At 36.2% G+C, this 15,104-nt stretch overlaps 1 protein-coding gene across 10 annotated transcripts in view; it reads left to right on the top strand.

Moving 5' to 3' along the window:
- rut (rutabaga) overlaps positions 1 to 15,104 on the top strand; it is a 57,259-nt gene that overhangs the window by 34,569 nt on the left and 7,586 nt on the right. For 2 of the 10 annotated variants that reach the window (XM_053769013.1, XM_053769004.1), the window contains exons 9-17: positions 7,705 to 7,863; positions 8,537 to 8,681; positions 8,847 to 9,017; positions 10,189 to 10,389; positions 11,806 to 11,853; positions 12,707 to 12,892; positions 13,270 to 13,548; positions 13,867 to 14,165; positions 14,553 to 14,712. In XM_053769013.1, coding sequence (XP_053624988.1) covers positions 7,705 to 7,863; positions 8,537 to 8,681; positions 8,847 to 9,017; positions 10,189 to 10,389; positions 11,806 to 11,853; positions 12,707 to 12,892; positions 13,270 to 13,548; positions 13,867 to 14,165; positions 14,553 to 14,712 — 1,648 coding nt within the window. The remainder of the gene's footprint in view (positions 1 to 7,704; positions 7,864 to 8,536; positions 8,682 to 8,846; positions 9,018 to 10,188; positions 10,390 to 11,805; positions 11,854 to 12,706; positions 12,893 to 13,269; positions 13,549 to 13,866; positions 14,166 to 14,552; positions 14,713 to 15,104) is intronic. The other 8 variants (XM_053769017.1, XM_053769016.1, XM_053769021.1 and 5 more) reach the window with 7 other exon arrangements.

Here is a 15,104-nt window from a genome sequence, read left to right as displayed (position 1 = left end):
CTTGTGTTTTAGTTGATGTATAATGAAATTCTACCCATCTGTGGTCGTTTCATAATGCTAAGTATGAAGAATTTAAATATATAATATATATACGAGTATAAGGTCTCCAAGTTTTGATTTCGATAATTAGACTGTCCTTGTCTTGCTCGAATGATGTTAACATATCTTCTCATTATCTTAAAACTGATCAAAACTCGGACGTTGCAATATGTGGTAAAGAACAAAAAGGCACATTATTATTCTTTAAGTCCCACCACTTTATTTGGAACAAGGGTTTGTGGAATTCGTGGAGTTCTAATTTTAACGATTTCAATCTCTGTTCTGAATTAATTAGCTTCTAGACGTAAGGTTTACCTTCCATTTAAACTATCTGTGACATATTCTTGTTTAATTGTCACTAGACATAGAGAATAAAACAGAATTTTAAATACCTTCATTTACAATGCATGACGGTTTTGATGACCAACTCTGTTATATCAAGCTGTATGTATATACTTAACATTAATTTACTTACCTTTGAGTCATTGGCTTAACTTGTCTTCTTAACAAAACAGTGAGCAATATGTTTATTATATGTTGGTTGGTGCACACAATTTTCGGGATAACATTTTCGTGTTAAAGTATTTTACCGTTGAATGAACCCGGCGGAATAAATGAGTTAGAAAATTTGTATCGATTTATTAGGACGGTGGTTGGCAATCGGGGTCTAATGTTGTTTGTATCATCATTTTCTATTTCGATTTCTAAAAGACTCAAGTCTGATTTCAGTATTTACTTGCTTGATGTGTTTTCTTATCTAAGTTATAGTATAGTTGAACATTCAGTACATTTGAAATAAATGTCATAGATCTTTATGAATGTTGACTTTTAAGTCTAAATGAGAATTTGAATTCAAAAATGCATTTTAACTGATACACATCAGTAACCTATTGATTATCACACTTGACAAGGCTCCGTTGTTCACATTCCTGCTGAGGCCCGACCTTCAGCGAGGAAGGCCACCCAGGAGCTTGCGATCAAACGAGTATATTTAGTCCTTTGATGAGTTTACTTAGATAACATGAGCATGACACGCTTCGCCGACTGCCGATCACACGTGTCTATATTATATAAAGATGCTCCTTTCCACGAAGATCACAATAGATGAAACTAAAAATATAAATTAAACAAAACGTAAGGACACAGCTTGAGCGTTCTTTTCATCTAATGGCTAGATACTTAGACTAACCTGAGCTATAGTCATTAGAATAGCTTCGATCAGTTTTAATAGTCTCAAATTCCGGATAAAATCATATGCACGCACTTATGTATATGTTAGGTGCAAATCACATGGAATAGATAAGCACAATTCACTATGAAGTCCCTGTAACGAGATATTCCCATTTACATTTTCATTATAGCGGTGCCGCCAGTGTGGAAAATAAATGACAGTTAACACCAGCTGACAACCGCAGACGACGCCACAACCACGTATTTTATATATGTACAAGCTTAAAACAGAGTATCCTATTAGAAGGTTTGTGAGACATATGTATATATATATCTCACAAATAATACTTTTATTTACGCGTCTAGTTTTAACATAACTAAAACATTAATAACCCACATGTAAAAATGATAATTAGTAGATTTAAGCATTATTTCTCAGCCAGTTGTGCTGTAGTGTTGTGAGTAATGTGAGTGTGATTAGTAGAAACATTTATGATGAATGATGAGCTTCTCTGTGCTAATGACCATTCTGTTATGGGGATAAGTTTTATTATTTAATACAACAGCAATTATTATTCATTTACACTTTCGGTAGTTATTCCCACTAATCGGAAGGAGTTAAGCTTTTGGTCAATCTATCCGCGACGGAGAGGCACCGCGCAGCGTCAATAAGTATTAATATGTGTTTTGTTTAAATATCTATCTCAAACAAAAACAACATGGCTACATTTTTGAACTACAATATACCGAGTAAATATGCTTTGAATATGTACTTTGTTTGATCAGTTAACATCGTAGAACTGTAAATGAGTAATAAAACTTTTTACTTTTTTAGTTTATTCGTTGATATCACCACGGATAGCTGTCAACGCAAATAAACTGTCATTCGAAATACAAATAATTATACCACATACTGATCGTTTCGATCTTGACCCGAATTACATCTTTAAATAATGTATTTTCGTAAACAGCCACTAATAGGTAAAATGATGTTATTGGTTCCGTGTGACTTTAATCTGGGAGAACTATTATTGGGACGCAAATAAAACTGTTTATAAATAGACGTTGCATAAGATCTGTGTAAACACAGTTGGCATTCAGTTCATTGATGCACAGGCACGATGCCACAGCCGTGCAGCCTATATGGGAGAAAAACAAACAGTCGGCGACATTTTGCGGCAATTCCGCGTGTAGCCGTGAAAACCAATAGCGGATGTATTGGTTTCACATACGGCATATAAATATTGAGGACATTTCATAGTCATTTGATTCAACTTCAGTATAATAAAATGTCGAAAAAAGGTGAATTTTTTTACCAGTTTTTAAATTATTCATATATTATTTGAACCTTCCATTAAAATTACCATGAATACATCATAGTAAAATATTTTTGATCGTAATTGCAGATACTAGGACTGGGGATAGTCGACTTTATAACTCATAAGCAATCATTAATCACCAAGTCCGTATTTATAGTTTAATTACGACACAACCGTAAGAATGATCATTATATCAGGTTTAATTAGAATAAATTATGTCTCAAGTTAAAAAAAATATTTGTTATCGAAAACAACGCATTAAATCTCAAAGTTTGATTTAATTTTACTGCTTCCCAACTGCTGAACGTTTATTTTTGACAAATTTAGCGATTCTCTTTACACAGAATTTCTCAAGACCATGCGGTGTTTTCGGTATAATTTATGATCACACGGTGGCATGCCAACATTTCAACCTCGCATTGCATTTGTTGCATTGCAGCGATGTCTGTGTGACTTTACTTGTCCACTGTTTTATTTATTCTCTTATACCTAAAAAAAATATATATATAAAAGATCTATTCGTTATGTAACTATTCAGCTAAACGAGCCCTTCCATTATCGCAACATTTGGTTCTATATACCCCGGAAGAGAAAAAATACGTGATACTATATCTAAACTAAGTACATAATATGGGATAAAAAATTTACGCCGAAATTTTCTCAAATATACCAACTTGAAATTTCCGATCATGTATCGGTAAGTCACAAGACAAACAGAGGCGAGTTCAAAGAATCACTAGACCCTGGGGTGCCTCGGAAAACAAGTGATCCTTCCCGGGAACAAGTGACCCACGTAATTTCGTATTCGAGCCCCGAGAACGACATGTGTCGACTGGCCCGGGGAAACTATACCGTAGACAAATTAAACAAAGGTTGACGTCCCGGGTAATATGGGTGTTGCCCTGAATAACCATTAATTTTCTTCTCGCGTTTATTAGGACTCTTTGACATTGTATTGGATCTATGAACTTTGAAATAAATAGCTCTTTCGCCGCAATCAATTTGATCGCCATTGCTAAAATAATAATGAATGCAGTAATTTCTTTAAATTTTTTAACTGAAAGTGTTACGGAAATCTTACAAAAAAAAAAGAAAATGTGTTTTATTAAGCGATTTCTACAAAAAAATATATGTTTAATAAAATTTGCATGACAAAATTAATTCTAAAAGGTCCGGTTCTACCAAATAGCCCTACTATTCTCGCCTATTTTCATAAGTGCAGCAACTTGCAGCAGTGTTTTTTTTTTTCATTATGTTAATGAGATCTCTTCCTCGTAAGATAACACTGGATCCTGATTAGCATAGACAATGAGAACAAAGTGTCGAACACTAATCAGTTTCCCTTCCGTTATTGCGGTAAGGTATTGACATTTCGCAATTTCATTAACTCGGGCGCAGTAATAACAAAGGCAAATTAACATATAATAATTGCGTTAGGCGTCCTCGGATTAACTTCTCATCTGCCTACGCTAACTTGGCACAGATTGTTTTATTCAATTTGCTTCGGGAGTAGGTACTACAACGTTGTATACAAAATGCACAAAGGATTTTCCAAAAAGATGAAGAAATGTTAGACTATTCGGCTGAAATAATATTTTCTTTGGTGTGACCGGCCATGTAAGCAGTTCTTGATTTGTGTCTATAAGCTCAACGCATACTATAAGGTTAACCTTTGTGTAAGTATTCGAACAGCCTCTGGCAGTGTTTATCTCGTGAAGGATAAAAACATGCAAACATAAATATTGTTTGTTATTCGCACACAATACTTTACTGGGTTATTTTAAACCATAGGCAATTTGCAATCAGAGTCCTTAATTTAAGAGTAAAAAAAGGCAAAAATATTACTTATTATAATATATTTAAGTGTCTTGAAATTAACGTTTTATCTATTGTCTCCTTAGCAAAAAACAAAGTATCCCTACACTCACTTAACTCTCAAGGCTTATTTAAATCAATATGTAGCGATTCCTAGTAGGTAATTGAAGAAAATGTTTATATTTTTCTTCAATTACCTACTAGGAATAACTAACCTAACCTAACCAGTGACGAGTAAATAAATCGATTAAACTTGTTAGCATTTCGATACTAATCAGTTACTGGGTCCAGGCTGCCCTGGAATTTCCGGATAATACACACTACTGGCCTAGTTCGGCGGCATCCGATCCAATTAAATTGTTTGCCAATTGACAATCGAGAATTTATCGATAATTGTATTATGGTCATGGATTGTAGTTTTATACCATTGTTATATGATGTATGTCATTATCTTTGAATTTTTGACGTTTTTAACGACAGATCACTGCTATAATATGGGAAAGATTAGTAGACATTTTAAATTGACAGCTTAAATATCTTTTTGCTAAATTGAAAGTTATAAAAATATGAAACAATTTTAGTATTCGCTTGGCTTAAATAATGTTTTTGTAGAGAAGCTCAGGGGACTGTTTATTTACTTGCTTAATTCATGAAAATTGCCCAATTTGTCATATTTATTGTTCGCGGAAAAAATACTAAATTATAATGAATCGCTTGATTTAGAGTTAATTCGACCTTTTGTGGTTAATTTATGCCAGTAATTACCTACTGCTAGTTACTTGTAAATATTTATTACGTTTAGATAATGTAGACGTAATTCTGATTCAGTAGAATCAAATCAGAAGATTAGTTCGAAATTTAAACAACAATGAAAGTATTTTAATTAACGCTTACCTAAGCCATAAATTACATTTCGAAAATAAGTACCCATTTAAAAGAATTAGAAATAATAGAAATGATCGATGATCAATAGTAAAATGTTAGTAGATTAGATATGCGAGAAAAGTTGAATAAGTCAGTCAATAATAATAAGAATAATAGGAAATATTTCAGGCTCTTAAGTACCTCGTAGTAACCAAAACAAAACTGCCCATGAAATGTAATTGTCATATTAAACTTGACCTTCCCTCTTGGCTAGCATGTCGAAGTGAACCGTAAAAATGCAATAAAGCAGGTTAATTTGTCGCCGACAACGTCCATTGTATAAACAAGTGCAATAAAACTCTACTTTGCTAATACGGAACGGGGGATCGTGAAACTCTTTAAATAAATACACGACCTAGTTCCTCGTACATGTTCAACTACCCTGTCATGTCGTATCCTACTAATAATAAAATTAGAAAAGTTTGTAAGGATGGTAGTTATTGATGTTTGTTCTGAGCATTAATAAATGAAAAATGCAATGTAATGATTCGAACTGTTAAATTATTCTGCTAATTTAAAATAGCAAAAAATCTTTTTGACATCGTTTATCATTTCAACCTTGTCACGCCATCTTTAAAAGTCATTAAATATTGATACGTATTTGTGTACATTCACGTCGCAACTTCAAATAGCGAATGCACACTAGGTCTGTGTTACTGAGTCATGGGGAAGGGTTTCTAGGAAATACATGCATTAGCAACAGGCACTCTAATTGATTATACTTACGCAAAACATTATCGAGGTTAGAAAATTAAAAGTACTCAAATATGTAACTATAAATTTGACGTGTAACTAGAAAGTTCATTAATTAACTATGTAGATTATGATAAATCGACTTATTATCCAATTTGGATTGGAGGAGTTCATTAAGTACATATTTTGAAGGCAGAGGAAATTTCCTAAATTCCTGCGAGAACGGGATGTAAGCAAAATATACAAAGCAAAGTGTGTCAATAACATTGTATTAATTGTAGGTATTAACGAATCAATAAATATGCTGTTCCTAGCGAGTAGGTTAGGTAATTGCTATTTCTGTATTTTCTGTACTGTAACTATTCCCATCATATCTATAAAGACATCACTGAAATCATTTACAATTTCAGTTGATGGACCTAAGTTGCATAATGTTTTTTAAGGGCTTCGCTTCCCAATCAACTCCTTATCTTTTCCCTCCATCATGGTTTTAATTGCCCTACCCGAACTTCGTCAGCTCGTAAAGTGATTGGCAGAAATGTGCGTCGCCGGTCTGTCCCCAACTTATTATGCTTGCCTGCTGGTGCCTGCTAATAATAACATTAAAAAAGGCTCAAATTATTTTAGTTTATTAGTAAATAAACAATTTAGAGTTACTAAATGCTTTTGTGCAGCTCAGACTAAACTAACTACATTTATCTTAGTGGTCATTACGAGAATCTATAATTTGTTTGAGTATACTTAGTTTTTCTGATCATAATCGTTTCAACAATTTTTGATTCTATACTCTTTACGAATACAGTACTACTAAAAATTGTTCAGAGTACATGTAAATACGCTAACAATTTAATCATAAAATATTGTATTTATTGTGATTCATTCATGATAAAATGTGTGAATATATTTTAGCGTTAATCCAGTTAAGACGCATTGTCTACGATCTTAAAACATTTATCACTCGAACTAAGATAAAGAAACAGATGCCTAACTTGTTAGCAAGTCGTTATTTTGGCTTTTAAATAGATTTATCTTTTATTTCTACTTCTAATTTTTCACATCACAACGGTTGCTGATGTTAACTAATAAATCTTGAGAATGGAAATCTAAAACATTCTCACGACCGGATAGTTTATTTTAATGTGTTTTCTCATTCATTTGTAAATACAATGATAGATTGACCAATTAATTGGTTCTAGTACGCGGCAGAGCTTTAGTAAATAGTAAATACTATTCACGCGTGGGTTTTTCAATTCAATGTTGTTTATATACAGCTAGATTTTCTCAGTGTGTTGCCTTCATTAATGTCTAGGTCTGTTTTGGATCTTCTCAGAATTACCAACTAAATTCACTTGTGATGTTGTTAATAGCATCTGTACTAAGTGTAATATTTCATCTCAGATGAAGAAGTTAAAAATAATAACACAAATGTTTGTTCCTGAAGGTATTGTGTAAACAGTTCATAAAATGACATTATTGTCTTCCATAAACCCTTTGTGAGAGTTTTTAGTTATTAATTTTATTTTCTCGGCAATGTTAAACTTTTATGTTCTGGATAATAAAAAAATATTTTCAACAATACATAGCATTAGAGAGCTATAATATACCTGCTTTACTGGGATATATACTTGTCTTTCCAGTTGTTTACATTGAGATACATAATGGAGATAAATAATGGCTCAGAATAATCAGATCAAAAACGATTGATTCCTGAATTAGATAAAAGTACAATTACATTCGTCTGCAGGTCTGTGGTGGAAGCAACGGATGTGCAGCTGAATATGCGCGTGGGTATCCACACGGGGCGGGTGCTGTGCGGAGTGCTCGGCCTCAGGAAGTGGCAGTACGACGTGTGGTCCAATGACGTCACGCTCGCCAACAACATGGAGGCGGGCGGAGAGCCAGGGTAAGCATTTGGTTTCGATATTCTATACAATGTTGGGAGTGGAAATTAATGTGTGTAAGACAGAGGACTATACCGATAACGTACATTTTACGCCCGTCCCTAAATACTGGGACATGTTATGCAATGATTTATTTAAATACCTATCCAAATGTTTCTTTATGTTTAGTGACGTTTGCATGGAAATCGTTTAGACAATAAGATCCACGGTCAGGTTATTTAGATGTATGATAGCTACTTGTAGAAAAAAATGTCAGAACATAAAGTCTCTCCTACTCATAAATTTAAAATGTTCCATGCATCATCATGGCCGTTCTTAGCTCAGGGTTAATTTAAGAGCAAGGTCATTGTCGCTGTAATTTAGGGAAAATAAAAACGCACACAACTGTCTCGGTTGATATGATTTAGTGATTTGACATCGTACTCTTAATTACGTTAGATGTAGACTTTTTATTTATTTATCTATTTATGTAGGTACACATGAAAATTATATCATGGGCTACATAATAAATTACTGAGGTTAAATGTTTCTCAAACTATGTTTAAAATTAGCTAAATCAGATTAATTATAAATTAAAGTTTTCATAGTCATAAATTTTTACTACGTGAATCTGAGATGGGATCAAATAAGTATAGTACAAATACTTAATATTTACTTCGATTAATTTTATTACAGTCGAGTGCATATAACTCAGGCTACTCTGGAATGCCTGGGCGGCGCATATGAGGTGGAACCGGGCCACGGCGCCAACCGCAATGCTTACCTACGGGATCATTCTGTGCAGACCTACTTCATCATTCCACCGCCCAGGCGGCGAAAAGTAAGGCATTATTATTATTTCAAAGTCTATTTTTCTAACCACTACTAATGAAATATTTGTTAATTCATACTAATATTACACAGATTTGTATGTATACAAAGTTGACTATATACGGTACTGTGTCTTAATTAAGTATCTACAAGCATATTTGTATTATGTTTCCAGATGTGTCTATCAACTGGAGTAGGCCTCGGTTCATCGCGTCGGAAGCTATCCTTCAAAAACGTCTCCAACGTAGTGGTCCAGTTACTGCACTCGATTAAATTCAACGTGGATGTGCCTTTTTCCAATATGGCCGCCTCGCCGCAGGAACTCAAGGCTAACGCAGCCAGGAAGGTACTTGTTCACGGACTAATAACTCTGATGAAAATGTGTCATCGAGTGATTTCCACTTCACCAACTTGCGACGAAACCCACCTTGTTAACCTTTTATATGAGCGGTTTCCGATGCATATTATTGTTATAGTTAAGAGATATTGCCGTGATTGCTTTTTAATTAATCTTTGATATCTACACTTTCGACGTCTCACGAAGCATCCCGCCTTACTGTGGCCATGGCTAAACAGTACGAAGTCTATGCCCACAGCTTTGTTTTTTCTTCAGATAATTCTACAGTGAATTCTCAATTGGACTGTTTTTTCTTCAAAGGTAAGTTCTATTTGCTTAATTTTGCCTTACGATTTTCATTTTCTTTATAATTTTAAATAAAAATGTTTTTTCTACATGTAAATTTTGTGTACATAAACTGTAAGAAAAAAAATTGTGTAGAAAGTATTATTTTTGTACCCTTGTAGTGTTCAGGGAAGTCTGAAGCGCGAAGGTTGCAGGTTCCATTGCATATTAATTAATTTAATAAAGACTGTCCTTTTGCCATTGAAGCTATTGTGGATATTTGAATAAAACGGCCGCTATGCATTAATCATCTAGTACGCAATCATACCATCCATAACAATTAAATCGTTCGTTCATTTATATTTTCGTATTGACGTCATGAAGCGAACCGCATAAATGTCAATCGCAGATGTTACGCGCTCGCATTTATAGTTTGAAGACAATTTTGTCATCATACGTTGAAGTGAGGCGAAAATAGGCCTTAAAAAAAACTTTATTTAAACTTTTCTTAAATAAATTTGAATAAAGAATTATAAAATACAGCACGTCCCACTGCTGGGTAAACCTCCTTATAATTTTTTCATGAATCACTGTCACTGATTTTCCCTTAGTGTTTGTGCCCGTCAGCTGGAACCTAGATAGTATGTGAGCTCATCTTTCATCATGCAGACATCAATAAAACATTTGGAACAAATAATCATAATTTGCCTTATCTTTGTCTTTTCCCTCCACAATGTTTCATTACCTCTCATGCTAACGTACAAGCCCAATAACTTTAGATAAAACATAAAGATATTTATAAAATAAAGTTGTACCTTGAAGTGAACAGCGCAATGCAATAGAGCCTGTAACAGCGGGTGTGGCAGTAAGGTACGCTACTGTCTGGTTGGTGCAGGTGCTGGACTTGCGGCGGGCGCTGCACGCCGAGCCGGGCTCGGCCGAGGCGCTGCGGCTGGCGTCGCTGCGTGCGGAAGACGTGAGCGCCGCGCTAGAGGGCCCCGCCCCCCCGCCGCTGCCCGCTTGCCCCGCCACCGCCCCGCACCACCACACCTTCGACGCCGTCATGCAGCACCACGCTCTCCGCACACATCCCACGGTCGACACGACACACCCTAGCACATATTTCAGCTTACGGTCTAACGATGGTGTATCGCGGAATTTAATTTGCTGAATTAACAAAATCATCGATACATTAGATATCACATTCAACGCAATGATAATGCTCATTTTGGTTTGAAAATTTTTCTTCTGATCCTGATTGGTATATTATCACAAGAAGAAAAGTTCAAGAAACTCGTTCGTTTGCGATACGCTATGTAGTGACAATGATGAGTGTAGTAAATTAATTTTTGGAAAGATCTTATGTATATTACGCCACCGATATTCCGTAAACTGGAACAGTATCATACAACGCAAACGCTTTTTTATCTGTGCTCCTGTTACGCCGAGAGCGTATCGCTTAGCAGTACTTCACAGATCACATCCAATCGATAGTCTAGTCGATAGAGTAGCCGATAGTTCTGCTGGGTACATTTAGGTACACCTAGATGCCTGCGTAACACTGCACAGACAAATTAGTACTTTGTGCGTTACTTTATGGAGCGTACGATTATATATTAACTATTTACAGTTTTATTGATCGGAAATATTTTCCTACGCTCCTGTCTGCAATGCTGATAGAACATGGTATTCAGAACACTTGAAACCAGGTTCCTATAGCCACAGCAGATATGGTTTCTGCTTTGAAGATTTGTACATGGAACGCATCTGAAGCGATGTGTTGCATATAACTCCGCTTATGGTACTTATTAGTAGATATATTGGTTTTTGAGTGGTGGTTTTCGAACTAAATCTTTGCTGCTTCCTTTATATTGAGGTGTGCATTGAAGCTTGTGAGTTATATTGAAATCATTTTGCCAGATAAACTTTAATCAGTTTTTGCTTCGCACTAAATTACTGTTCATTATTTAATTGTCGATCTTGGTTTTAAATCCTTCACAAGTTCCACAGATTACGATTCATTCACGGAGTATTTTTTTTTCACGTATCTATCAAAGGCAGTAATATATTTCTGATATCGATGTTGGCAAGCGTTGTATTTTTATTTGTGTGAGCACAAATCAGCACAAAATTACTTCCCCCTTTTCATAAATTACTATCATTTTAGTTGCTGGTTTTAAGCTTTCACTGTTACTGTTACTTCACTTTAGTTTTTAAAGTTTTATCTTTTCACGTGTAATAAGAAAATATTATAACTTATCTAGATAGGCATCTATCATTAAAATGTGATATTGATGATCACCGAATTTTAATTTATGGAAATTTTTGACGTTATTTTATAAATATCCCCGTAATGCGGTCGCTTAGTTTCAATCAATAAATAACCTCTGTGCGCATTATATGAAGAGTTCTTTGGAAAAATCTTCGTGAATGTTCTGTTTCCCTCCAAGATCTCGTGGAAGACTGAAATACACCAGCAACTAACATGAGGCGTCTGCTCGTTGTTTTTCAGATGTTCCGCCCTTGGACATTAGTTCCTCTACAAATAGCCGCTGAAACAGTAAGCGCAGACAATGTTGTTCATGTGTATTATTGTTTTCCACTGTTCACCGGGCAACACACTTAATATTCCCTATAATTTGTAGGTGGTACTTATCTCAGTCGTATGTGGACCACCTTGCGAAAAAAATCGCACCTATGTCACTATTTGACCAGGTGTGAGGACTAAACGGCGTGAGCACTCGAAACCATTCACTGACACATTCTTAGGCCAATTTTTTTTCAAAATTGTTATGATATCTTACTCATATTGTCTTAAATTTATTTGAATAAAGCCGAACGCACCAAACTGTGTTTCACTCTTTACCCTGGCTAGCTACCTCCGCACTCGAGCATGGCATGGTACCTTTGCCTGGACTAACTGCATGAAACACCTGCAATACTATTTAATTCAAACTTTTATTTATGTTTGATTATTTCACGTTTGTTTTAACCTTATATTTAGATGGTACCAATATTGGTGAAATAATCAATCACAAACACTGAATTAGTTATAAGAACTACTTCTGTTGATTTGATTTATACTAACTTCTTTGCTCCAGTATTGCTGATACATACAATTTTCATCCAATGTTGAGCTAAAGATTTCTGTACTTTATAATTTATCAATTCTAATAATGTGATGCTGCTTCGGAGACCGGACTTTTTGTTTCTAAGGTCAGTTGGAACTATTTGGTTGAGCATGGAGTCCGCATGCGGTGGACCTTGTATGCCCCGAGTCTCTCAATCTCCTATCGCCGTTTCTAATCGTGCCCTAAATACCTTCTGTGTCCAAAACATTCCATTGTTAGTTATCTGTGGAAGATAGCGCAGCTTGGAGAGTAGCGTTGACCGTTGCGGTAATGTTTTCACAGAATAAAGTAACAGAGAAGTTTAAGCGGCCTCTGAAAAAGCGTCACTCGTCTGTGTACCACCAGCCCACCAACCGCGTGAACAAGTACCTGGCGCAGGCGATAGACGCGCGCTCCGTGCATCGGGAGAAAGCCACACATGTCCATCTTTTGACACTCTGCTTTAAAGACAGAGGCAAGGAGGAGCAGGTATGTATTTGATGTTTCCTATATATTACATTTCAGCTTGCTTAAAAAGTGGTTAACTGTGGAGCATACTTTCTCCTTTCATCTCCGCAGGTTCCTATGTTTATGTATCAAAACAATTTGAAATGCTACACTTAGTGCCATCTAGTGAGAACTTAAAAAAATAAAAGTCTGCTACTATTATCTGTCTAGTACTAATATTGGCTACTAATGATTGTTCCATACCTGTCTAGTGTCTCTTAGTAGTCGACTTGACTGCGACATTCAAGGGAGCATATGGACTGGTCCTATTGTAGGCCGAAACACACGCCTAATCATATATATGGAACATACTAATTATATGTAAACTGTTTGGTTGAATTACTTTTTCAATGTTCCAGTACCGAGCATCAACAGACGGCGGCTGGGCGGGGTCGCTGGGGGCAGCGCTGGGAGCCCTAGCGGCCGCGGGGGCTCTCCAGGCGGTCATCCTGCCCCGGACCTACATCCTGCTGATCCTGTTCGTCACAGCCTTCGCGTGGTCCGCCGCGGTGCTGGCTCTCACGCTAGCCGCGAGACTGCGCCTCATCCCCTGCGATGTCTCCAGGCCTTTCGCTTTGAGAAACGCGATAACAACGTTTACTATTGTGTTAGGATATGCTGTCGGACAAGTCAATGTTGTAAGTATATTTTATTTAGATAGAAAAAATATTTGGAAAAATCATGAGTATATGTTTTACCGACTATGGGTATGCAAAATAATCAAATGAAGACCATGCATCTGTGTAAAAAAAAATATTTAATGTATACTAACTCATAATTTTCGTTGTTATATGAGTCATTGATAATATAAAAACTACCTACTATTTACGTAGGTACTTATTGAGTGATTATATATTTCGTTCCTATCACAATAAAGAATTTAATAATGATCATATGGGGGTAAATCTCAAATTTAAAAAAAATATTAATTTTAAACAATAATGTAACACTTTCAGGTAACATGTCGAAGAATAGATTTATGCCAGAACCTAACAGAAAACTTCACCATGAGCGATGTCCGGCTTATGAATGGCGACATTGCGGCTGCTCTATGGAACAGCGACGACCATAGAGCATGCCCTGTCCCTATATACATCACATTAGGGTGTTGCCTCAGTATGCTCGCCGTGGCCGTGTTTCTGCGACTGCCGATATTGGTTAAAGGAATCCTCTTGGCTGTCATGACTGTGGGTTACATGGCCCTGATATTGGCGTGGCATAAGGCGCTGTTCGACTGCTACGATCTTATGACTGAGTGAGTACTGTATTTACCATGGATATATTATAACCCATTAAAAGCCGTGATTTTAAAGTTAAACACTACGTAATATTTTAGTGCTGACCCCATGAAAGGTCGAACTAAAATAAGTAGAAACAAATGATGAGGTTTTATCAGACGTAAGGTAACAATAGCATTACCAAGCCAAATCTTTAAAAAATTGAGGTTTATTTTTTATGCTGAACCCGGGCTTCGTGGCGTCACAGCCCCGGATGCGACCGACATAGAGAGAGAAAGAGATTATTTTTATCTCGTACAAAAAAAGTAAGCCATATATGGATTTCCGTCGGGCAACAAAATATATGTTTAAACCAAAATTGGGCCTCTAAGCGAGTCTAAAATATATAAGATGAACGTCTCCAGACCTGGCATGGTGGGGTCAGCATACGTGGCGTGCGCGTGGACGCTGGCGCTAGCGTTGGCAGTGCTGCTGCACGCGCGGCAGACCGAGTGGACGGCCAGGCTCGACTTCCTGTGGCAGGCGCAGGCGAGGGATGAGAAGAGAGACATGGACGCGTTACAGGTATTGTTGCCTCCCTCTCTCTAGTATTAGAAAAGTCAATCACTCATGTTTTCTCGGCTAAAACGCTAGGTTAAATTTTGATGAAATTTCTAAAATGGCCTATTTCTGTTCCTTACCTTTCCTTATTCTGAGCAGTTTGGATCCAGTTGCTCCAGCTATATTTTTGATGTCGTCTTTTCATCTCGTTTGAAAATTGAAATAGATAAAGTTATTGATCCCGGGTCAAACATGTTACCACGGTTGGAGCTGCGGGCAATATCTATAAGAAGTTGTTACTTAGCGAATGAGAGAACACGCACAAATAATATGATTCCTCAGATTGCGACGTCCATGGAAGTAGTTGGTACTCCGTCCGTACTAAACATTGAAAGCAAAATTGTCGATGATAAAAA

The sequence above is a fragment of the Plodia interpunctella genome, chromosome 3 (genome assembly GCF_027563975.2).
Source record: "Plodia interpunctella isolate USDA-ARS_2022_Savannah chromosome 3, ilPloInte3.2, whole genome shotgun sequence".
Taxonomy (NCBI): Eukaryota; Metazoa; Arthropoda; class Insecta; order Lepidoptera; family Pyralidae; genus Plodia; species Plodia interpunctella.
The sequence above is the reverse complement of the archived record's forward strand: the minus strand, read 5'-3'. Positions and strand labels throughout refer to the sequence as shown.